This window comes from Saimiri boliviensis, chromosome 1 (genome assembly GCF_048565385.1).
Source record: "Saimiri boliviensis isolate mSaiBol1 chromosome 1, mSaiBol1.pri, whole genome shotgun sequence".
NCBI lineage: Eukaryota > Metazoa > Chordata > Mammalia > Primates > Cebidae > Saimiri > Saimiri boliviensis.
The window spans coordinates 126,845,087-126,870,736 of NC_133449.1; the positions used below are offsets into that span (position 1 = coordinate 126,845,087).

Consider the following 25,650-nt stretch of genomic DNA (forward strand, 5'->3'; position numbering starts at 1 on the left):
AAGGAGGAGAAGGGGTTTGCAGAAGAGGTTGGAAAGGAGAGTTGCAGAAAGGAGTGATCAGCAATCTTGAATGTGGCAGAGAAAAAGGGTGAGGACTGAAGGTATCTGCTGGTAATATTAGGAAGATGTCAGTAGCCTTGGGTCAGGAGAGAAGCTAGGCTGCCATAGATGGGAGGGAGAGGTAGGAGCCAGTGCACAAAGACAAAGCTTCTAAGAAACCTGATTGAAAAGCCAGGCATGGGAGGCTGAGATAGGAGGATCACTTGAGCCCAGGAGTTTGAGACCAATCTGGGCAACATAAACCACATCTCTAAAAAATAAAAATGAATTTTTTTAACTCAGAAGCAAGAACAGGTGGTAGCTAAATAGAGGCTCAGATGGCAGAAGAAGAGTTATTATTTTTTAATAGGGGAAACCTGAGCTAGTGAACAGACTGGGGGAATGCAAGAATAGGGCAGAGGTTGGTAACAAACAAGAGGGGCTGATTCGATGGACAGGAGGCCCAAGCAAGCACCTGGTCAGAACAACCGAAGCTGGGGGGGATAGTGGGCAGCTGGAGCAGGAAGTGGGAAGGTTCAACCTTTCTGGGAATATGGAGAGAGAAAGAGAGAGAGAGAGAAAGAGAGAGAGTGTGTCTGTGTGTGTGTGTGTGTGTGTGTGTCCTCAGCTCTATACCCCACCCACACTGTTTCTTCTGAGGGAAGGGGTTTAGGCAAAAAGGAAGAAGCATCTATACTTGGAATGGAATGGGGATGGGGTGGCCCAACTTAGAGCCTACCCTGACAAGGGAGGAGACCACTACCTACCCCGCCACCTGATTTCAGAAAGGGAGGCTGACTGGGTGGAGGGGCTAGGTGATGGAAGTCCTGGGAGGAAATTCCCTGGATCAGCCTGGTGCAAGGGAGCCTATGAAGGTCTTTGAGAGGGAAAGAAGGGAAGATGGCTTTGAAAGAAAGAGAGTACCTCATCCTTGCCTCCCTGCCTGTCAATATAACCCTTGGCTTATGTACTGGGGATGGGGGTGGGTGGTTATTGTTTTAGAAGCACCAGAACCGCCAGAAGTATGGGCTGTGCGTCATCTTCCTCTCCTGTACCATGATGCCCAGCTTTAAAGACCTGATCCAATTCGAGGTCAGCATCGGTCACTATGGGAACAAGATGGACCTGAATTACAAGCCTCTAGTCTCAAGCACACAGTACAGCCCAGTGATACATGATGGTAATTGTCAGACTCAGGCAAAGAATAGAGAGCAGCCACTGCATCCAGGCCCTATGCTAGGCTCTCTCAGGGGTATTAGCTCATGAAAGAGTCATAGGCATTATTTGCCTGTATTTCACACATGAAAAAATGAGGTTCAGGGAGGTGAAATCACTTGCCAAACTGTAGCTAGCTGGTGGTGAACCCAAGAGTCGAAACTAGGTATTGACATGAAGTCCTTCCTACATTGCTTTCCACACTACAACTTCTCCAAACCCATCTTTTCCCCTACTACTGTGAACCACCCCCATCCATCTGTCCTCCAACCACCAATGCATGAATCCATCTATTTTTTATCCATCCATTCAGCCACTCAACCCCCACCCACCCACTTACCCAAACATCCAACCAACTAACCTTCCAGCCATTCATTCACTCATCCAGTACCTACTTATTGAACACCTCTATTGAGCACTATAGAGCAGCGGTTCTCAGAGAGCAAACCCTGGGCCGGCAGCATCAGCATCACCTGGGAACTTGTTAGAAATGCAGATTCTTGACCCCACACTAGATCTAGAGAATCTGATAACCTGGGGAAGAGGCCCCACAGTCTATGTTTTATCAAGCCCTCCAGGTGACTGGGGAGCATGCTTCACTTTGAGAACCACTGCTGCAGAGCATTACGGTCTCACTTTCATCTTTTTTCAGCTTTACCATCTCATCACCCATTCTGAGCCTTTCCGTGCATCCTACTTCCCTACCTGTCTTTTTTTAAAGCTTTATTGAGATATAATTCACAAACCATACAATTCTCCCATTTAACTTTGTACAATCGTTTTTCAGTATATTCAGAGTTGTACAACCGTCACCACAAATTTTAGAACATTTCCTCACTAGAAAAGGAAACCTATGCCCATTGGCATTCAGCCCCCGCTTATCTCCCACCTCCCCAGCCCCAGGCAACCACTAATCTATTTCTGTGATTGTAGATTTTCCTATTCCAGATATGTAACATATGGAATATATAATATGTGGTTCTTTGTGAATGACTTCTTTCACTTAGGGTGATCTACTTGATTTTTGTATTATGAAATATATACACAAAAGGCATATGAAATGTGTATGTGTAGTTTAAAGAAGATTAATAAAATGAGGGAGACTGAGGTGAGAGGATCACCTGAGCCTGGGAGGTGAAGGTTGCAGTGAGCCAAGATCAAACTGCTGCACTCCAGCCTGGATGGCAGAGCGAGACCCTGTTTAACCAAAATATAAATAATAATAATAATAAAATGAGTGCCCATGAACTCAGCACCCAGCTTAAAATATAGAAAACTATCCGCATCTTTGAAGGGGTCTCTGTTTACTCTTTCTAGGTCCCTTCACCCAAGAAGTAACCATGACCCTAACTCTTGGATTCATCATCTTGCTTTTCTTTTTAATTCTTCACCTATGAATTAAATTCTAAACATCATGCTGTTTTTACATTTTACATAAATGGACTTTTTCCATCTGTATTCATCTGTCTTACATTTTCTGCTCAGTATTAAACTTTGTATGTGGGTTATGTGTACTGCAGTTGATTTTCACTTCTGCATATATTCCACAGTGTGCTTTTACCGCAAAGTATTGGTGTCTGTAGACATTTAGGTTGTATCTTTTTTGCTATTACAATAATTCTGTTATAAACATTCTTGTGCATGTCTCCTGATTACAAATCTAAGACTTCCTCTAAATTATATACCTAGGAATGGAAGAGAAACTCAAAGCAAAAGTGATTATACCAAATTACACTCTCCTATGTGTGGTATGAGAATTCCTGTTATTCTGCATTCTCACCAGTACTTGATATTGCTCAGCGTGGTTTTTTAAAATTATTATTATTATTTTTTTGAGATGGAGTCTTGCTCTATTCCCCAGGCTGGAGTGCAATGGCATGATCTCAGCTCATGGCAACCTCCACCTCCTGGGTTCAAGCAATTCTCCTACCTCAGCCTCCTGAGTAGCTGGGACTACAGGTGTGTGCCACCATGCCCAGCTAATTTTTGTATTTTTAGTAGAGATGTGGTTTTGCCATGTTGACCAGGCTGGTCTCAAAGTCCTGAACTCAGGTGATCCGCCCACCTCAGTGTCCCAAAGTGCTGGGATTACGGGTGTGAGCCACTACCTTTTAAGTTTTTCCCAATCTGGTAGATGTGAAATGGTATCCCACGTGGCCTTAATTTGCATTTTTCTGATTATAAATGAGGGTTGGGCATCTTTTCATATGTATACAGACAGTTGTTTTTCCTTATCTGTAAAAAAACCTATGTATATCTTTTATCCATTATTACATTTGGCTATATGTTTCTTATTTATTTGTACATTATTTGTTCCAGGAAACAATCTTTTACCAAGATGTATGTTATAAATATGAAATATATTCTCCAAGTTTGTGAAGTGGTTTTTTATTCTTTTAGTAGCAACTTTTTTTTTTTTTTTTTTTGAGACTGAGTCTCATTTTGTCACCCAGGCTGGAGTGCAGTGGCACGATCTTGGCTCACTGCAATCTCCACCTCCTGAGTTCAAGCAGTTCTCTGCCTCAGCCTCCAAGTAGCTTGGATGACAGATGCCCACCACCATGCCCGGCTAATTTTCATATTTTTAGTAGAGACGGGGTTTCATCATCTTGGCCAAGCTGGTCTTGAATGCTTGACCCCATGATCCACCTGCCTCAGCCTCCCAAAGTGCTGGGATTACAGGTGTGAGCCACCTTGCCTGGCCCTTTTTTTTTTTTTTTTTGGAGACAGGGTCTCACTCTGTCACCCAAGCTGGAGTGCCACTTCTCAGCTCACTGCAACCTCCACCTCCCGGGTTCAAGTGATTCTTATGCCTCAGCCTCCCAAGTAGCTGGGACTACAGGCATGTGCCACCATGTCCGGTGATTTTTGGTATTTCTTTTTTTAGTAGAGACAGGATTTCACGACGTTTGCCAGGCTGATCTTGACTCCCGGCCTCAAGCTATCCACCCACCTTAGTCGCCCAAAGTGCTGGAATTACAGCTGTGAGCTAACACACCCAGCCTAGACTTTGTATTTTTAAAATTTGTTTTGTTTTGTTTTGAGATGGAGTCTCACTCTGTTGCCCAGGCTGGAGTGCAGTGGCACAATCTCAGCTCACTGCAACCTCCACCTCCTGGGTTCACTTGATTCTCCTGCCTCAGCCTCTGGAGTAGCTGGGACTACAGGCCTTTGCCATTATGCCCAGCTAATTTTTGTATTTTTAGTAGAGACGGGTTTCACCATATTGGCCAGGCTGGCCTTGAACTGCTGACCTCAAGTGATCTGTCCACCTCAGCCTCCCAAAGTGCTGGGTTTACAGGCATGAGACACTGTACCCCGCCTATTTTTAAATTGTTTATGGAGATAGGGTCTCACCATGTTGCCCAGGCTGGTCTTGAACTCCAAATGATCCTTCCACATCAGCCTCCTAAAGTGCTGGGATTACAGGCATGAGCCATCATATCCTGCGTATTATTTTGTTTTGAGGTATTGTTTACAAAAAATAAAATGCACAGGTTTAAAATGTACTGTTTCAGCCAAGTGCGGTGGCTCATGCCTGTAATCCCAGCACTTTGGAAGGCCGAGGAGTGTGAATCACCTGAGGTCAAGAGTTTGAGACCAGCCTAACTAACATGGTGAAACCCTGTCTCTACTAAAAATACAAAAATTTGCGGGGCATGGTGGTGAGCACCTGTAATCCCAGCTACTTGGGAGGCCAAGGCAGGAGAAATCTCTTGAACCTGGGAGGCAGAGGCAGTGAGCTGACATGACACCGTTGCACTCCAGCCTGGGCGACAGAGACTCCATCTCAAAAAATAATAATAATTAATAATAAAACAAAATATACTGTTTGATAATCTTTGACAAATACAACTGTGTAACAACCATGGGTAGAGATTTCCATCACCCCAGAAAGCTGTTGTGTGTTCTTTTTCAGTCAGTTCCCTCTGGGGCAATCATTGTGATATTTAAATAGATTCCATTGGCTTCTTTTACAACATCATATAAATGAAATCATACATACAGTACTCTTCCTGTGGCTTATTTTGCTTAGTGTGGTGTTTTAGAGATTCATCTGTGTTGTGGCATAGACCAATATTTTCCTTTTTATTTCTGTTAGTATTTCATTATATAATTATGATAGTTTATTCATTCACCTGTTTGTGAACATTTGGATTGATTCAAGTTTTGGAGTATTATGAATAAAGTTGCTATGAACATTCTTGTACAAGTCTTTTATAAAGATGTGCTTCCAGTTCTCTTAGGTAAATACTTAGAGATGGAATTTGGTTTTATAGGAAAATGCCTAACACTTTCAAAAGTGGCTGTACTATTTTACACCCCCATTGTAATGTTCGAGAGCTCCATTTGCTCCACATTTCTTCCAACTTGTGATATTTCTATGCTTTTTCATTTCAGTCATTCTAGTGGGTGCAAAGTTACACCTAACTATAATTTTACCTTGCATTTCTTTATTTCTTTTCTTTCTTTCTTTTTTTTTGAGACAGTCTCATTCTGCCACCCAGGCTGGAGTGCAGTGGCATGATCTGAGGTCACTGCACACTCCACCTCCTGGATTCATGCAATTCTCCTGCCTCAGCCTCACAAGTAGCTGGGATCACAGGCTCCCACCACCACACCTGGCTAATTTTTATAGTTTTAGTAGAGACAGGGTTTCGCCATGTTGGCCAAGCTGGTCTTGAACTCCTGACCTCAGGTGATCCACCTGCCTTGGCCTCCCAAATTGCTGGGATTACAGATGTGAGCCACTGCGCCTGGTCCGACCTTGCATTTCTCTAACCACTAATGATGCTGAGCATCTTTTCCCGTGTTTATTGGCCATAACTTTTTTGTTTTTGTTTTTGTTTTTGTTTTTAGATGGAGTCTTGCTCTGTTGCCCAGGCTAGAGTGCAGTGGCGCTATCTCAGCTCACTGCAACCTCCACCTCCTGGGTTCAGGTGATTCTCCTGCCTCAGCCTCCCAAGTAGCAGAGATTACAGGCGCCTGCCACTGTGCCTGGCTAATTCTTGTATTTTTTTTTTTTTTTTTTTTTAGAGGGAGTTTCGCTCTTGTTACTCAGGCTGGAGCGCAATGGCGCGATCTCGGCTCACCGCAACCTCCGCCTCCTGGGTTCAGGCAATTCTCCTGCCTCAGCCTCCTGAGTAGCTGGGATCACAGGCACGCACCACTATGCCCAGCTAATTTTTTGTATTTTTAGTAGAGACGGGGTTTCACCATGTTGACCAGGATGATCTCAATCTCCTGACCTCGTGATCCACCCGCCTCAGCCTCCCAAAGTGCTGGGATTACAGGCGTGAGCCACCGCGCCCGGCCCTAATTCTTGTGTTTTTAGTAGAGACAGGGTTTTACCATGTTGGCCAGGCTGGTCTCAAACTGCTGACCTCATGATCCACCTGCCTTGGCCTTCCAAAGTGCTAGGATTACAAGTGTGAGCAACCGTGCTGGCCAACTTTCTTTTCTTTTTTTAAAAAAATTTTAGGCCAGGTGCAGTGGCTTATGCCCCCATACCCAGCTAATTTTTATATTTTTAATAGAGATGGGGGCAGGCTGGTCTTGAACTCCTGACCTCAGGTGATCCACTTGCCTCAGCTCCCCAAAGTGCTGGGATTATAGGCGTGAGCCACCACGCCCAGCATATCTTTATTACACATTTTGGAATTGGTTTGCTAATATTTTGTTGAGCCTTTTGCATCTATGTTTATGAATAAAATCTTATTTTGTTAGTAATTTATTTAGTGATGTAATTTACATACCACAGAATTCTCTTGTTTTGTAGTCACTCCCCTGTTCCTACCCCCAGGTCCACACAACTACTAATCTACTTGCATCTCTGCGTATTTACTTTTCCTGGATATTTCATATAAATGAAATTATACAATATGTCATCTTTTGCATCTGGCTTTCTTCACCTGGCATAATGTTTTCCAGGTTTATCCATGGTGTAGCATATATCAGTACTCCACTCCTTTTCATTGCCAAATAGTATTCCATCATATGGGTGTACCATCCATCATTTGTTAATCCATTCATCAGTTGATGGACATTATTTCCACTTCTTAGCTATTAAGAATAAAGCTACTAGGCCAGACATGCTGGCTCACACCTGTAATCCCAGCACTTTGGGAAGCTGAGGCAGATGGATCACCTGCGGTCTGGAGTTCAAGACCAACCTGACCAACATGGAGAAACCCTGTCTCTACTAAAAATACAAAATTAGCCAGGCATGGTGGCAAGTGCCTGTAATCCCAACTACTTAGGAGGCTGAAACAGGAGAATCGCTTGAATCCGGGAGGCAGAGGTTGTGATAAGCCAAGATTGTGCCATTGCACTCCAGCCTGGGCAACAAGAGCGAAACTCCATCTCAAAAAAAAAAAAAAGAATAAAGCTGCTGTGAACATTCATATACAAGTCTTTGTGTGGACATATGCTTTCATTTTTCTTGGATGGATACTTAGAAGTGGAATGGCTTTTTTTTTTTTTTTTTTTTTTTTTTGAGATGGAGTTTCACTCTTGTTACCCAGGCTGGAGTGCAATGGCATGATCTTGGCTCACTACAACCTCTGTCTCCTGGGTTCAAGCAATTCTCCTGCCTCAGCCTCCCAAGTAGCTGGGACTACAGGCGTGCGCCACCATGCCTAGCTAATTTTTGTATTTTTAGTAGAGACAGAGTTTCACCATTTGACCAGGATGGTCTTGATCTCTTGACCTCGTGATCCACCCATCTCAGCCTCCCAAAGTAGGAATGGCTTTTTAAGAAACTGCCAAGCTTTTCTTTTTTTTTTTTTTTTTTTTGAGACAGAGTTTCCCTCTTGTTACCCAGGCTGGAGTGCAATGGCGCGATCTCGGCTCACCACAACCTCCGCCTCCTGGGTTCAGGCAATTCTCCTGCCTCAGCCTCCTGAGTGGGTGGGATTACAGGCACGTGCCACCATGCCTAGCTAATTTTTTCTTAGTATTTTTAGTAGAGACGGGGTTTCACTATGTTGACCAGGACGGTCTCGATCTCTCGACCTCGTGATCCACCCGCCTCGGCCTCCCAAAGTGCTGGGATTACAGGCTTGAGCCACTGCGCCCGGCCGAAACTGCCAAGCTTTTCTAAAGTGACCACACCATTTTATATTCTCCCAGCAATGCAAGATGATTTCAGTTTCTCATCCTCATCAATGTTTGTTACTATCTGTCTTTATTTATTATAGTAGGCACACAGTAGTAGCTCATCGTTGTTTTAATTTTCATTTCCTGTAATGACACTGAGCATCTTTTCTCTTTTTATTTAATTAATTAATTTATTTACTTTTTGAGACCGAGTCTTGCCCTGTGGCCCGGGCTGGAGTGCAGTGGTGCAATCCCAGCTCACTGCAACCTCTGCCTCCTGGGTTCAAGCGATTCTCTTGCCTCAGCCCCACCAAGTAGCTGGGACTACAGGTGTGTGTCACGACGCCCAGCTAATTTTTGTATTTTTAGTAGAGATAGGGTTTCACCATGTTGCCCAGGCTGGTCTCAAACTTCTGGGCTCAAGCAATCCACCCACTTCGGCCTCCCAAAGTGCTGGGATTACAGGTATGAGCCACTGCACTTGGCCTATTTTTATTTTTTATTTCTTTTTTTTTTTTTTTTTTTGAGACGGAGTTTCGCTCTTGTTGCCCAGGCTGGAGTGCGATGGCGCGATCTCGGCTCACCGCAACCTCCGCCTCCTGGGTTCAGGCAATTCTCCTGCCTCAGCCTCCTGAGTAGCTGGGATTACAGGCACACGCCACCATGCCCAGCTAATTTTTAGTATTTTTAGTAGAGACGGGGTTTCACCATGTTGACCAGGATGGTCTCGATCTCTTGACCTCGTGATCCACCCGCCTCGGCCTCCCAAAGTGCTGGGATTACAGGCTTGAGCCACCGCGCCTGGCCTATTTTTTATTTCTTAAGACAGGGTCTCACTCCAACACTGAAGCTGGAGTGCAGTGGTATGATCATGGCTCACTGCAACCTCCACTTCCACGGCTCATGTGATCCTCCCACCTGATGACCAAGTAGCTGGGACTACGGGCATACACCACCACATATGGCTAATTTTTGCATTTTTAGTAGAGACGAAGTTTCTCCATGTTGTCCAGGCTGGTCTTGAACTCCTGGGCTCAAGCAATCTGCCCACATCGGCCTCCCAAAGTGCTGGGATTACAGGCATGAGCCACCTGCTTGGCCACATCTTTTCATGTGCTCATTAACCATTCATTTACCTTCTTTAGTGGTATGTCTGTTCAAATGTGTCACCTGTTTTTAAATTGGGTTGTTTCGAGGGCCGGGCGCGGTGGCTCAAGCCTATAATCCGAGCACTTTGGGAGGCCGAGGCGGGTGGATCACGAGGTCAAGAGATCGAGACCATCCTGGTCAACATGGTGAAACCCCGTCTCTACTAAAAATACAAAAAGTTAGCTGGGCATGGTGGTGCATACCTGTAATCCCAGCTACTCAGGAGGCTGAGACAGGAGAATTGCCTGAACCCAGGAGGCAGAGGTTGCGGTGAGCCGAGATCGCGCCATTGCACTCCAGCCTGGGTAACAAGAGCGAAACTCTGTCTCAAAAAAACAAAACAAACAAACAAAAAAATTGGGTTGTTTCTCTGGCCAGGCGCGGTGTCTCTTGCCTGTAATCCCAGCATTTTGGGATGTTTCTCTTATTCTTGAGTTGTAAGAATTCACTATATATTCTGAATACAAGTCCTTTATCAGATACGTGATTTGCAAATAGACTGTGGCTTGTCTTTTCATTTTCTTAGTTGTGTCTTTTGAAGTGCCAATATTTTTAATTTGATAAAATCCGATTTATTTTTTCTTTTATTTATATTTTTTTAATTTATTTTATTTATTTATTTTTTTTTTTGAGACAGAGTTTCGCTCTTGTTACCCAGGCTGGAGTGCAATGGCACGATCTCGGCTCACCGCAACCTCCGCCTCCCGGGTTCAGGCAATTCTCCTGCCTCAGCCTCCTGAGTAGCTGGGATTACAGGCATGCACCACCATGCCCAGCTAATTTTTTGTATTTTTAGTAGAGACGGGGTTTCACCATGTTGACCAGGATGGTCTCGATCTCTCGACCTTGTGATCCACCCGCCTCGGCCTCCCAAAGTGCTGGGATTACAGGCTTAAGCCACCGCACCCGGCCCTATTTTTTCTTTTATGATGTTATATAAGAACTCTTTGGTTAGCCCATGATCATGAAGATTTTTCTCCTGTTTTTTCTTCTAAGTTTTATAATTTTAGCTGGGTGTGGTGGCTCACACCTGTAATCCCAACACTTTGGGAGACTGAGGTGAATCACTTGAGCTCAGGAGTTTGAGACCAGCCTGGGAAACATGGCGAGGGCCTACAAAAATTTTTTTTTGAATTAGTGGGGCATGGTGGCACACACCTATAGATCCAGCAACTGAGGAGACTGAGGCAGGAGGATCACTTGAGCCCTGGAGGTCAAGGTTATAGTGAGCCATAATCACACCACTGCACTCCAGGGTGGGCAGCAGAGTGAGACCCTGTCTCAAAAAATTTTTTTTACAATTTTGGTTCTTACTCTTATCTGTGTGATTCATTTTGAATTCATTTGCATGTGGATATCCAGTGTTCAAGCACTATTTGTTAAAAAGGCCACCCTTTCCTTATGTGTTTTCTTAGATTACATGTTAAAATACTTATTCTGTTCCATTGTTTAATTTTCTACATCAGAGACTCCATTTATAGTTGAGTGATTCTCCTTGGTTTTATCTGTATCTGTCATTTTCTCCCTGATCCTTTTTTGACCCATTCTTTCCATTTCATTTTGGTCACTTTTCGTATTTCTTTTTTTTTTTTTTTTTTTTTGAGACGGAGTTTCGCTCTTGTTACCCAGGCTGGAGTGCAATGGCGCGATCTCGGCTCACTGCAACCTCCGCCTCCTGGGTTCAGGCAATTCTCCTGCCTCAGCCTCCTCAGTAGCTGGGATTATAGGCACACACCACCATGCCCAGCTAATTTTTTGTATTTTTAGTAGAGACGGGGTTTCACCATGTTGACCAGGTTGGTCTCGATCTCTCGACCTCGTGATCCACCCGCCTCGGCCTCCCAAAGTGCTGGGATTACAGGCTTGAGCCACCGCGCCCGGCCCACTTTTCGTATTTCTATCCTTATTTCCATGCCCTAGAATTGTCTGCAGCGGCTAATCTCCTCCTGTGGACTACTTGTGTTACCTTCCCATCTCTGTTGTTTTTGTTTTTTCTTCTACTTGTTTTCTGAGGTTTGCGGGCTCACGTTGCCTCATGTGTGTCCTGAGCTCCTTCAGGGAGTGTATTTTTGCTGGCAGTTTCTAAGATCTGCTCCTACTCAGCGTGCTTCCCTCTGTCTGTCTTGCTCATAACGTCCCCCAGGTGGCTGCTGCTGCTGCGCTTCACCCGTCGGCTTCGGTGGCTATCACAGTTGCTTTTGGCAGTCCTTAGGTGTATTTTTAGTCTGCAGATTATATTTGTCTCCTTGTTTTGCTGAAAATTGAGTTATTTTCCTTCTCCTTGTTGCTTTTGTAAGTTCTCCAAGAGTAGGAGAGGAAAATTGCTGTTGTATATCCTTGTACTAAGAGCCCCAGGCATGCATCTCTGCTTATTTATCATTCCAGTCTTTCACTCAAAGGCCAGGATCTGAAACTGGTGGCTTCCAAAAATTCTGGAAAATTATATTTTCCCTTTGAAAATTGCCTCTTCTCCTCTGTATATCCTTCTGGAACTCACTGTGTCCTCTGTGGACCTTCTCATTCTGTCCTTCAATTTTTTCTTTTTTTTTTTGAGTTGGAGTCTGGCTCTGTCACCAGACTGGAATGCAGTGGCATGATCTCGGCTCACTGCAACCTCCAGCTCCCGGGTTCAAGCAATTCTCCTGCCTCAGCCTCCTGAGCAGCTGGGATTACAAGCACATGCCACCATGCCCAGCTCATTTTTGTGTTTTTAGTAGAGACAGGGTTTCACCATGTTGGCCAGGATGGGCTCAATCTCCTGACCTCGTGATCCTCCAGCCTCGGCCTTCCAAAGTGCTGGGATTACAGGTGTGAGTCACCGCTCCCAGCCTGTCCTTCACATTTTTAAATCTCTTCCATATTTTTCATCTTGTCCTCTCTCTGGGCTGCATTCTAGATTATTTCTTCTAGATCTCTGTAGAAAGTCCTTAGGTGACTATTCTATTTAAAATTACTCGGCATCTCCCTTTTTTCCTTCCCCACTTTTCTTCTTAGCATTTTCCATCTTTGACACACTGTTTTTTACATGATTTTGGGAATTTTGTCCCACTATTTTTTAATTTCTCAAGTAAACTTTCAATTCAAGTAGAACATACCTATGGAAAAGTACACAAACCAAAGTGTCAAGCTCTGTGAATTATCACAAAGCAAACATGCCCATGTAATGGCATGCAGATCACAGAGCAGCAGCACTCCAGAAGCCCCTATGCCCACCCCACCCCACCAAGGCAGCCACTCCTCGTCTCCATGGCATGACCATAGTTGACTACAGCCTTGAACTCCTGGCCTCAGCCTCCCAAAGCACTGGGATTACAGGCAGGAGCAGGCAGGAGCCACCATGCTCTGCCTCTTTAAAAAAAAAAACCAAAAGCCAAAACAAAAAAAGCTTTATATAAAAAATCATATTGTGGCTGGGTGTGGTGGCTCACACCTGTAATCCTAGCACTTTGGGAGGCTGAGGTGGGTGGATCACTTGAGGTCAGGAGTTTGAGACCAGCCTGGCCAACATGGCGAAATCCCGTCTCTACTAAAAATATACAAATTAGCCAGGCATGGTAGCACATGCTTGTAATCCCAGCTACTCAGAAGGCTGAGGAAGGAGAATTGCTTGAACTGGGGAGGTAGAGGTTGCAGGGAGCTATGATTGCACCACTGCACTCCAGCCTCTGGGAGTGCTCCATCTCAAAAGAAAAGAAAATATCATATTGTGTGTATTCTTTTGTATCTGGTTTCTTTTGCTCACCATTCTATTTGTGCAATATGTTCACAGATCTAGATGACATATAGTCATAGCTCATTCGCTGACTGCTGTGTATTATTCTATTGTGTAAATGTACCATAATGCATTTTATCCTTTCTGCTACTGAGATTTTTGAGACTTTATTTATTTATTTATATTTATTTATTTATTTAGAAGGAGTCTTGCTTTGGCCCAGGCTAGAGTGCAGGGGTGCAATCTTGGCTCACTGCAACCTGTGCCTCCCAGGTTCAAGCGATTCTCCTGCCTCAGCCTCTCAGGTAGCTGGGATTACAGGCACCCACACCACGCCTGGCTAATTCTTTTTTTTTTTTTTTGGAGATGGAGTCTCACTCTGTTGCCCAGGCAAGAGTACAATGGTGCCATCTCAGCTCACTGCAACCTCTGCCTCCTGGGTTCAAGCAATTCTCCTGCCTCAGCCTCCTGAGTAGCTGGGATTACAGGCATGCGCCACCATGCCTGGCTAATTTTTGTATTTGTAGTAGAGACAGGATTTCACCATACTGGCCAGGCTGGTCTCGAACTCCGGACCTCATGATGCTCTTGCCTTGGCCTTCCAAAGTGCTGGGATTACAGGCGTGAGCCACCGTGCCCAGCCAAGAGATCTTTTGAGAGAGATTTTGACTGTTTCTAACTTCTGGCTATTATAATGAGAGCTGCTATGAACATTTTCTTCCATGTGTCTCAGTGATGCTATATATTTGCCCTTCTCTTGGGTGTATACCCAGGAGTGGAGTTGATGGGTTAGGAGTGTGTACACTAGTTCTTAGCTGCTCACTTTCTTGGAACTTTGTGGGCATTCTCTGAGGTCTGGCTAAAATTTCATTCTCCAGAGAGGATTGGCCTTTGCTTCTTTCAGTTTCCTGGGGCACTGCCAAGCAGGGACCACTTTATTTTTATTTATTTATTTATGACTATTTATTTTATTGATTGGTTGAGATAAGGTCTCACTTTGTCACCCAAGCTGCAGTGCAGTGGCATGATCATGGCTCGTTGTAGCTTCAAACTCCTGGGCTCAAGCCCACCGCAGCTTCCTGAGTAGCTAGGACTACAGGTATGAGTCGCCATGCTTGGCTAATTAGAGACAGGGTCTCACTGTGTTACCCAGGCTGGTCACAAACCACTTGAGACCACTTTAAATTAAATTTTTTGTTGGACATTCTTCAGGCTACACAGATAACATGAACTCTGAATGCCAATGTCCATGAGGCGCCACTTGCCACAAATTTTCGGAAGATTTTCTTCCCGCTCCACCCAGAGAGCCACACTGGAGACAGCCAAGCTTTCCCAGTCCCTTCCTGTGTGATGGCTCAGTTCTTAAACCCCAATCCCAAGGGCTTAGGGCTTGGAGCACCTGCTCTGCATGGTGTATTACTATTGTAACAAAGTACTACAAACCGGGTGGTTTAGACAACAGAAACTAATTCTCTCACAGGTCTGGAGGCCTCAAGTTCAAAGTCAGAGTGTCAGTGTTGATCCCTGCCGAGGGCTCTGGGGAAAATCTGGCCACAGCTCCCTCCTGGCTTCTGGCAGTTGCTGAGGTCCTTGGTGTTCCTGGGCTCGCAGCTGCATCCTGCCAGTCTCTGCCTCCGTCCCATCATGGGGTCTCCCTCCTCCTCACACAGTGTTGTCCTCACTGTGTCTCCCTTCTTATAAGGACATGAGTCATTAAGGGCCCACCCTGCTCCAGTATGACCTCATCCTAACTCATTACCTCTGCAAAGACTCTCTCTCCGAATAAGGCCACAGTCTAAGGTCCTGGGGTTTGGGACTTGAGTACGCCTTTCCAGGGGGACACAACTAGCCTGTAGCACGTGGGTCCCTGTTAGACTGTCCACCCTGATCAGCCCTAGGCTTTCTCTTCTGCCTCTTGGTCTCGCCGTTGCCAAAGAAAAGCACAAGTTCTCCAAGAAATTTGGAGAACAAAACTCAGCTTTGGCTTTCGCTTGCCTCACAAATTTTCTGCATATTAAATGTTTATTTTCTGTGGATTTCTGCCTCTAAGGCCTACTCAGCAGCAGTGCGGTTCGGAATCCTTTATGTTTGGTCTCACTTCCCCCTCATTTCAATGAGGCACAGGGTGAGGGAACCCAGTCTGTGGCACCCATCAGTGGTGTCTATCTACACTTGCTCCCCCTCCCCACATCCCACCCAGATGTCTGCCCTGTGCCCCTACCCCTGGCATCTCACCAGAGATTCAGAACCCAGGGCTCCAGAGCTAGGCGCTTGTGTTATGACTGCCTGGCTGTGCCACCTCAGGGAAACTGCTTCCCATTGCTAGCCTGGATTTTCCCACTGTAAACTGGGGACTCTGGAAGACCATGTGACCATGAAGGGTCAAAGTGCACACATCCTCAGTTGGGCCCCAGCCCAGCCTCCCAGCTGGAGGGGTCCAGTTAGCATTGCTAGCAGATCGCATCTTTGAGGCTGAAGTGGTCCGGGGTTGGAGGGGACACAGTGAGAAGAGGCCTCCCAGAATCCCTCAGACACTCCGTTTGTCTCTGTGTCTCAGGGAACATCTACCATTATGTGCCCTGGTATGACATCAAGCCTGTCGTGGCTGTGACCTCCAACTGGGAGGACATCGGCTTCCGAATGAACTGCCTTAACCTCCTCCACTTCACTCGGGACCGCCTGGTGAGTGGTGTGGGAGCTTATGCAGGGAAGGGTTCAGTGTGGCTGGGAGACTTGGGAAACTGCATTACAGTGGCAGGAAACTGGTCACACAGCTCATTCATGCATTCATTCCACACTGTTGAGAAGAACGTGCCAGAAGCAGGGCTAGGCACTGAAGAATCAAAGATGATTAAACACAGCCCCGTCCTCACTGTCTAGGGAAGTTGGACATGCAGGCAGTGACCATGCAGTACAACTAGGGCTATGATGGAGACGCAAGTACCAAGAGCTATAGGGTCAGAGAGAGAAGGTAGGGAGAAGAGAGGAAGAGAGGATAGTCAGAGGAGGTGTGCACAAAAGAGATGACACATCAGCGGGGTTTTGAATAATGCCTAAGAGTTTATTAGGAGGTAGGTGGGGGTAGAAGGGAATAACATGTGTAAAGCCATGGCAATGTGCTAGTTTTTGAAGTTCGGCAGGGCCGGGGGAGGTGACATGAAGATAAGGCCATAGAAGCTGGAAGGAGTGAGATCACAAATGGTCTCAAGGGCCTGTTGGGAGTGTAGGTCTCGGAAGCCACCTGGGGCTGGCATCTCCAGCATGACTTTCTCAGTCCTATGTGGAGGTCAGGGCTCTGCACTGCTTCCCAGTCTTACCCCATCCCGCTTCTTGCCACTTGTTTCTTCTGTTGGGTAGCAGGAAAGGTGTCGGGGGTTTCTAGCCTCGGGCCTGTAGATAACCTTGAACTGATATCATCAAGTTATCCCTCAAAGGTCCCAAGGTCCTGGCTGAAAACATCTTGGGCCAATCAGACCTGTGAGCTGCCCAGCTGGGCTCCATGTTAAGGCAGGCTCTCTTACCGTTTCTCTCCTGCTGGGCAGAAAGTCAACCTGGACACCCTGAAATCCATTCGGAATCCGAAGGACCCAGCTCTGCTCCACCAGTGGGAGAAACTGCTGAGGGAGCTGGCGGAGGACTGCAAGTAGGAGTGGGGGCACTCCTGGAGTGCTGGCCTGGAGCTGAGCTACATTGAGGCCCGGGGGCTCAAAGCAGTGTCCTGAACACCTTCCCCCACCACCTCCTCAAGGAAGAGCACTGCTCAGACCTCTCCCCAGCGAGAAACCCCAACAGTTACTTCTCTGTTCCCATTCAGGCCCCTTGACTGCCCCATCAGAATGGTCCCTGCTGACCCACACCCATGCCCAAGGCGCCTGCCAAGCCAGCCTGTCCCCTTCCTCCAGACAAGCCTGTACAGCCCCATCTTCCTGCAGGGGCTGGGAGGATGGGAGAGGGCTGGATGAGAACTCAGGGCCAGATGCACAGCAAGCAGGCTTCCTATGGAGCTATGGGGAGGGCTCCTGGGCCAGGTCAGCAGTGGATGAGGGCAGGATGTTGACGCCAGGAGGGACATGCTGGCCTAAGGCAGGGCAGGGATGGTGACACTGGGGGGCAATAGAGAGATCCAGCCCCTGCTACCCTGTCCCGGCCACAGGCACCCTCTGCCCTGCATGACCGATCAGCCCAAAGCCACCAGTCTGGACAGGAAGAGGTGGCAGCTCCGCAGCCTCCTCCTGCAGGAACTGACCCAAAAGGCCAAGCAAGCCAAGCCCAGGGACATGGTGGCCACGGTGGAGGACTGGCTGTACCGCCTCAACGCTGTGCTCCCCGAGGTGGGTTCCACACACACTGACCCAGAGCAGGGATCGAAGCCAGCCACGTAGGGCCTGATAATCTCCCACCTCGGCAGCCCCAGATGGGCCTCCCTGACGTGATGATTTGGCTGGTGGCCAAGGAGCAGCGAGTGGCCTATGCACAGGTGCCCGCCCACTCCGTCCTCTTCTCCCCAGCAGGGGCTCTGCACTCCGGCAGGCTCTGTGGGAAGATACAGACACTTTTCCTACAGGTGGGAATCGGGGTCCTCAGGGGAGGACAGGGCCCAGAAATGCCCCCAGGGGAGGTCCTGAATTCGCAGGGCAGTCCCCATGGGGCCTGTCTCCCTGGTCCCTTAACCACATGGAATCGGGTTGAAACAGTCCCCAGAGGAAGAGAGGGGTCTGCAGCTGACAGTATGTGGGCTGATGCCAAGTCCATGTACCTCTTAAATGTTCCCCAAATCCACCTCCTCATTGGGTGTGGTGGCTCACAACTATAATCCCAGCACTTTGGGAGAGTGAGGTGGGTGGATCACCTGAGGTCAGGAATTCAAGACCACCCTGACCAACATGGCTAAAACTCATCTCTCCTAAAATACAAAAAATGAGGCGGGCATGGTAGCACATGCCTGTAATCCAAGCTACATGGGAGGCTGAGGCAGGAGAATTGCTTGAACCTGGGAGGTGGAGGTTGCAGTGAGCTGAGATTGCAACACTGTGCTCCAGCCTGGGTGACAGAGCAAGACTTCATCTCAAAAAAACAAACAAAAGAAACAAATCCACCACTTCTGTCATCCTCATGGATGCCACTTGGTCCAGCCCCTTATCATTTCTTCCCTGGACCATGGCTGGGTGATCTCTAGTCATGGTCTATAAGGTTTGGCACCAGCCTAAACACCCTGACCACCATTCTTGTGACCCCCCCCAGCCGTGACAGTGGCCTCCCTGCTTCTAATTCTCCCAGGGGGGATGTGGGGGCCACTCCCTCCCTCCTCAGAGACTCCCTGACTCCCCACTGCCTCTTGAAGGTGCCACCTTGCTGGCCTGGCCCCAGGCCCCTGTTCTACATGCATTCTCTCTGGCCCATACTCTCAACAGTAAGGACACTCTGCGCTTTCCCCAGCCCCAAGTATACCTGCCCTTTGGCCTCTCCACCAATGTGCAAGGCTCCTTCCATGCCCTCCAAAGTCCTTCACATCCTGCAACAGCCCCTGAAACAAGAATCCTGGCTCTGCGTGGCCCCAGGCCAACTCCTGACCATGCCCAGGCCTTGGTGTACTGCTCTATAGAATGGGCCTGGCAATTACAATGCCCTCCTCATGGTGGGATGTGAGGATTCTGGCCTACAAGCCACACTGGGCAACTGGCACAATGCCAGCACACAATACCAGTTAATAACAAGCACACAAGGAATGTCCATCAGTCCCATTATCGACATCCCCACCACTCCCCCTGTGAGGCACTCCCAGCCTCTCTGCTTCATGGCTCCCAGGGTGGAGCCACCATGCCCTGGAGGGCAGAACTCCATGCCATTCACTTATAGCTCCAGCACTCAGCTCAGTGAGGGCCCCACTCCCAGGGCTCGGGGGAAATGGGCAGGTGTGGCCCACTGAAGGGGTGATCAGGGTGGTGTTCAGGGTGTTTAGTGCCCCTGTAGGACCAATCGGCCTCTGGCTCAGTACCCAGAGGGTGAAGGACAGAAGGATGTGCTCCCAGCCCACCTCCGGGTCTGCATGTGGCTTGGCAATGTCACACACAGCAAGGACCTGCAGCTGCTCCGCCAGGGTGACACAGCAGTGTATGCCGAGATGGTGAGTGGTGAGCAGGGGCCCAGGGCAGCACGTGGGGGTGGGGTGGTGGCCTTGCAGGAAAGAGATGGCCTCCCTGCAGTGCATTTGGCCTGAGGAGGGAGGGTGAAGCTGCAGCAGCCCTGCACTGAAGAGGGAGAAAAACATTCCTGACCAAATCTGATAGAGGAGGAAGAGACTAAAGCAATCTTGGACACTGCCAGCTCAGGTCTCTTGTTGATCCTCCATACATGTGTGGTGACAAAGGGGATGACTGAGTGGCTTTTAGGACCTGGTCCCCATCTCGCGGATGTAGGTTTACTGAGAGCTTTCTCCCAGTTCATCAACAGCATGTGAAGTGAGCAAGGCTCTGACTTGCAGGGGCCTCATCCATCACCAACGGGGCAGCCTGGGACGCCTGCAGGCCCAGCAGGGTCCCACGAGGCCTAGAATGGTAGAGGAACAGGATCTGAGGCATCTGCCTACAGAACCATCAGCCTGGGGAGGAGGCAGGTGGTGGTCAGGGACTGCTCTAGAGTCAGATGAGGGGAGATGTCCTTGTCTTCCTGGGGGAGGAGGTAGCTCAGGAAGCCAGGTGGACAGCAGAGGGGAAATAAGGTTTGAGTGTCAGGCTTTTTCACTTACTGAATGAAAACAGTGTCTAAGTTGTACATGTAGATGGATACATCATAATATGTCTAACCAGCTCCATAGGTCTTGGAGGCACAGAGGCGGAGAGGGGTTCAGGGCAGGGGGCTGGGAGCAGGGCCTGTGTGTCTCAGCAGACACCGGAGGACTGGGCTGGTACCTTTGATGCCAGCTGCCCACTCTCATCACTGCAGACCCTGGGGACCCCAGCCCTTCTACACCACTTGACCACCATTGCCACCTCTGGGCCTTTTCATCCATACTCCCCCTGCTGAGCACACAATCCCTGTTCCCTCCCCCTCACCCCAGCCCCTCTCCACCTCTTTGCCTCCAAGCCCTACATAGACGTCTCTGTCCACACATGCAGCGGCCACCCCACTCTGCCAGCTGAGTAACCAGGGCAGGGTTGACCTCTGAGCCTCAGTGCTTTCACCTGTGCAATGGGGACGTGGCCCTTTCTTGCCTGGCTGCCACATTTTTAGAATGCCCCTGTAGCACAGAGTCAGGGGGCTCAGGGCAGGCCCATGTCCCTGCACACTGTGCTAGAGAAGGCAGCAGCCCTAACAAGCTTCCCTCCTCTAGTATGAGAATCAAGCCAAGCATAAAGACCAGTGGGGACAGCAGGGGCTATATCGCTGCCCCAACTTCTCGGATGTCATGGGGAACAAGACCCTCCCCATGACCGATTTCCAGCCACCCCTGGGATGGCACTGGCAGGACAGCTGGACAGTGGACCCTCAGAGGAGGTAAGGCTGGAGGGGGCAGGCCCCACTGGAGGAGACACTTTTCACGTGGGAGGGCCAGTCTCCAGCAGCCCAGAAAGATGGGTGCCCAGCCCCTGAGCCTGGTGCCAGAGAGCCAAGGCGCACCAGGCCGAGGGCCCTGCCCACCACCCTGTCCTGGAAGCCAGGCCCTGCTGGCTCTGCCCTTCCCAGACCAGGTGGAGATGTCAGGTATGGGAATGCCTGGCCAGCACAGGACACCTCCCTGGGCTGCTCAGGGAGGTGTCCTGGGAACTTGGGGTCTTGCTACCCCCAGACTCCTCCTGGACATAGACATCAACAAGAGCCAGGTGTTGGAGGAAGTATATGAGAACCAGGTCCGCGATGCCAGAGGCACCTGGGGGCCTGCCACCATCCCAAACACAGACGTGGTGAGCAGGGCTTAAGCTGCCTCAGGGGTTGGGGGTCAAGCAAGGCCACCAGGTGGGCCACCTTGGAAGCTGGGGGATCCCAGTGGAAAGACCTATGGTCTGAGCTCTATGCCATCCCAGGGGTGGCTGGAAATCCGTCATGGGGAGGGTCTTATTTCCTCAGGCCCTCTCTCTCAGCACTGATGGGGTGAGGGGTTTGCAGAAATATCTTATATAAGACTGAGAAACAACAAAAGAGAGGTAATGGTTCCTCCTAGGCCTCCTTCAAAGGTGTTGCTTACCCCGAAGGAGAGAATCTGCCTGTGGTAGGCTAACCCAGCACTGTCCAGTAGGACTCTCTGTGATGATGGAAATGTTCTGTATCTGCAAATGTGGCTACTGAGCACTTGAAATGGGGCACTAGTGAGATGAAGGAACTAAACTTTGAATTTTAACTCATTTAAGTTAGAACAGCCCCAGGCGGCTGGTGGCTACTGTATTGGGCAGTGTAGGTTTAACTGATCTCAAAAGCATGAGGAGGAGGAGTTTCCAGCAGGGAAAGGCAGGTCCTTGGTGTATATTCAGTGACGGCTCAGGTTTCCGGAATGAGGTGTGGCAAGCACAGTCTGGCCCAGAGAGGGAGGCCGCTGCGGCCACAGCAGACATGCACACAGGTGTGGGAAGAGGGAGGGCGACCTCCTCCCAGTTCATGTGCCCCTTGCGCACCCTCTCTGTCCTCCTGCAGAATGGACAGCCCATGGATGCCCGGGAGAATGTGAAGTGCCCCCAAGGCTGGCACTTTAAGAAGGACTGGGCGGTGGATCTAAACCATGCAGTGGACAGTAAGGGTCAGTCGTTTGGTCAGGGTTGGGATCGGGAGAGACCAAGGCCTCAAAATCATAGCAGCCAGCCGGGTGGGATCAGAGCAGCCAAGCCCTCAGTGGGATAGGCCTGAACTCCTGGAGTCCCTGGCCTCCAGAGCTGGGTCTCCAGCATTTCCCTACACATGGGCCCCAGTTTTGAGACAGCATAGGCCCTCAGTGCATCCTGAAGCCAGGCCCAGAGCAAGGCGTGGCAGATGCTGGTGAACAGAAGGCTGTCATGTGGCGGCTGAATTCACCCACAGCAGCTCCAGGGCGGAAGTGATGATGAACTGTAAGTCTCAAGGCCTGGGCTCAAGATGCAAGCTTTGCTGCTTATGGGCTGTGTGGCCTTGCGGGAGTCACAGGACTTCTCTGAGCCTCACCTGCCTCATTTGTAAGATGGGCAGCTGGGCCCAGGTCACTCAGGTGACACAGCGTAGCCACACCCTCCTTTCCACACCTCAGGGCCAGAGAGACCTGGATGTTGCAGCTCTAGGGCCCATCTCCCGGGTCTGTCCAGGCCTCCCAACCTGCAGACACCCGGGGACTCAGAGGCCATGGTCCCCCAACTGCAGGCTGGGAGTATGGAATGGACATCCCAACCTCAGGCCAGCACCAGGTCTGGAGCCCGGTAGAGAAGACCTACCACTCATGCCGCCGACGGCGCTGGGCACGTGTGCGCTTCCGGAATCATGGGGACCTGAGCCCTGAGCAGGAGACCCTCTCTTTCCTGAAGCTGGTGAGGGGCCTACGGGCAGGGGCCCTGGCTGGAACTGACGGCAGGGCTGCCTTGGCTTCTGCAGGAACATGACCCTGCTCTCCTCCCCACCACAGGGCCCGGCCAAGGGCGAGGAGGAGGGCTGGGAGTACGGCACCTTCGGCTCCAGGTTCCACCTCAACCCTCAGCCGCAGAGCAAGTTCCGCCGTCGCTGCTGGCGCCGCAGGCTGGCCCCCAACAAGGACAAGGGCATCGCGCCCATATTTCTCCTGGAGGGGTCCTTGGTAAAGCCTCACAGGCTGGGTAACACCTGCCTGTAACCCCTCCTTCCAGAAAAGCCGGGGCCTGAGCTGGCTGGGGCGCTGACTGTGGAGGAAGGGCCCCTGCTCCTCCGGCTTTCGAGGGTGGTGGTGTGAGGGAGGATGGCTGGGCTTGGGCTAGAGGAGACAGGAGCAGCACCCAAGAGCCTCAGGGGAGACTGTCCTGGGTACAGGCTATGGATGTGAAATATGCTGGGAAGGAGGAGGACAGCAAGACATGGCCATCACGTCTGGACAGACAGTTCAGGGACCCCCTGAGGCAGGACACCCAGCCCCCCAACATGCCCTTCATCTACTGCACCTTCAATAGTAAGCACTGACTTGGGAGTCTGCTTGCATGGCCCCAGGCCAGAACCCTAGGGCAGGAAGTGGGGAAGGGGTGGGGGCAGTCAGAGGGGGTCTCTAGGGTCCTGGGGCAGGTGACAGGCATGCTTCCTCTTTCCCCAGAGCCCCACTACTACCAGCTCTTCTGCTATATCTACCAGGCCCGGAACCTGGTGTCCAACCAGATCCTGACATTCCAAGGTAGGTGGCAGGCAGCCTTGTGCCCAGTCCCTGGGTCTGGTGTCATAGCCACTCAGCAGTGTAAACAGAGGCAGGGATAAGGGTGACAAAAACGTAGACCCTTCTCCCAAGCAGCTCATGGCCTGGTCTAGGGAAAAGACACAAGGCTGCTCTTGAGGCGCGACCCCAGTGCTGTGGAATAAGAGGGAGCTGAGAGGGCTCCATCCCAGTGGTGGCCACTTAGCTGGGCATGGAAGAGGGAGGAGCTTGGCTGTCAGTACTGGTAGGGCATGAGGGCAAGAGAGCGAGCGACATGCTTGAGAACCATGTGCCACTCATGTTTGGACAGAGGTGGAGGGGCCAAGAGGGCCTGTGCGGAGGAGGGCCTGTCCTCGGTCCTGTGAGGATGCCCCACTAAGTTTCAGGAGACAAGCCATGTGCTCCAGCCTGGTCGTCAATGTTGTTTGTAGGGAGTGCAGACAGTAGGTAGCAGGGCTCCAAGGATGTCCCCTGGGCCCGTGTCCCTTGGGCTTGACCATCCATATCGAGAGGGCCATGTGACACTCCCTGATGCCAGGCCACTTGCTGCTGTGATGAAAGGGCAGCCACAGGGGCAGGCAGTGGTTCATGCCTATAATCCCAGCACTTTGAAAGGCCAAGACAGGAGGATCACGAGGTCAGGAGTTCAAGACCAGCCTGGCCAACATTGGACACCAGGTTCCGGGCCTGGTGAAACCCCATCTCTACTAAAAATACAAAAATTAGCCAGCCATGGTGGTGAGCACCTGGAATCCCAGCCACTCAGGAGGCTGAGACAGATTTGCTTGAAACTGGAAGCTAGGCCGGGCGCAGTGGCTCACGCCTATAATCCCAGCACTTTGGGAGGCCGAGGTGGGTGGATCACGAGGTCAAGAGATCGAGACCATCCTGGTCAGCATGGTGAAACCCCGTCTCTACTAAAAATACAAAAATTAGCTGGGCATGGTGGCGCGTGCCGGTAGTCCCAGCTACTCGGGAGGCTGAGGCAGGAGAATTGCTTGAACCCAGGAGGCGGAGGTTGCGGTGAGCCGAGATCGTGCCATTGCACTCCAGCCTGGGTAACAACAGCGAAACTCTGTCTCAAAAAAAAAAAAAAAAAAAGAAACTGGAAGCTGGAGGTTGCAATGAGCTGAGATCTTGCCATTGCCCTCCAGCCTGGGCAAAAGAGCAAAACTGTCTTTAAAATAAAAAAATAAAAAGGCGAGGCCGGGCGCGGTGGCTCAAGCCTGTAATCCCAGCACTTTGGGAGGCCGAGGCGGGTGGATCACAAGGTCGAGAGATCGAGACCAACCTGGTCAACATGGTGAAACCCCGTCTCTACTAAAAATACAAAAAATTAGCTGGGCATGGTGGCGCGTGCCTATAATCCCAGCTACTCAGGAGGCTGAGGCAGGAGAATTGCCTGAACCCAGGAGGCGGAGGTTGCGGTGAGCCGAGATCGCGCCATTGCACTCCAGCCTGGGTAACAAGAGCGAAACTCCGTCTCAAAAAAAAAAAAAATAAAAAATAAAAAATAAAAAATAAAAAGGCAGCCACAGGTGGCCTCATCCCTATAACTCCTCCAGAGGAGCCCTTGCCCTCCATCTCTGTGAAGCCCAGGTCTCAACCCTGGGAGGCACGCAGAACATGTGGATGGGACCAGATGATGCCTGGTGCTCTGCGGCTGACTCTAAGGAGGCCTCTGGCCTCTGGGACTCAGTGGCTGCCCTGCCCGACCCTCCTGGGCTCCACTGGGTCCAGTGGCTGCAGCAGCAGAGGAGAGGAGAGCCCCCCTTCCCAGCTCAAGACACTATGCTCTCCTCCCCTACCCCTCCAGGACCCTTCATTCGGGTGGTCTTCCTGAACCACAGCCAGTGCACCCAAACCCTAAGAAGCTCTGCAGGCCCCACATGGGCCCAGACACTCATCTTCCAGCACCTCCTTCTGTACGAAAACCCACAGGACACCAAAGAGAGCCCACCACTTGTGGTGCTGGAGCTGTGGCAGCACGACTCCTGGGTAAGGCAGACTGGGCAGAGCAGGAAGAAGAGTACCCACCTTGAAGAGTGGGAGAGGGGATTTATTTTAGGGGAAAATGTATGGAAAGTGCTCCCATGAGGCCTGACGTGTAGAG

General features: G+C 49.8%; 1 protein-coding gene across 1 annotated transcript in view; it reads left to right on the forward strand.

The window, feature by feature from the left end:
- The window catches only part of FER1L5 (fer-1 like family member 5), a 65,109-nt gene that overhangs the window by 28,213 nt on the left and 11,246 nt on the right, over positions 1-25,650 (forward strand). The window contains exons 19-32 of the mRNA XM_074403641.1: positions 1,042-1,219; positions 15,771-15,895; positions 16,756-16,856; positions 17,367-17,544; positions 17,622-17,777; positions 19,206-19,337; positions 20,544-20,707; positions 21,000-21,114; positions 21,839-21,941; positions 22,532-22,695; positions 22,791-22,958; positions 23,168-23,303; positions 23,442-23,519; positions 25,354-25,535. Coding sequence (XP_074259742.1) covers positions 1,042-1,219; positions 15,771-15,895; positions 16,756-16,856; positions 17,367-17,544; positions 17,622-17,777; positions 19,206-19,337; positions 20,544-20,707; positions 21,000-21,114; positions 21,839-21,941; positions 22,532-22,695; positions 22,791-22,958; positions 23,168-23,303; positions 23,442-23,519; positions 25,354-25,535 — 1,980 coding nt within the window. The remainder of the gene's footprint in view (positions 1-1,041; positions 1,220-15,770; positions 15,896-16,755; positions 16,857-17,366; positions 17,545-17,621; positions 17,778-19,205; positions 19,338-20,543; positions 20,708-20,999; positions 21,115-21,838; positions 21,942-22,531; positions 22,696-22,790; positions 22,959-23,167; positions 23,304-23,441; positions 23,520-25,353; positions 25,536-25,650) is intronic.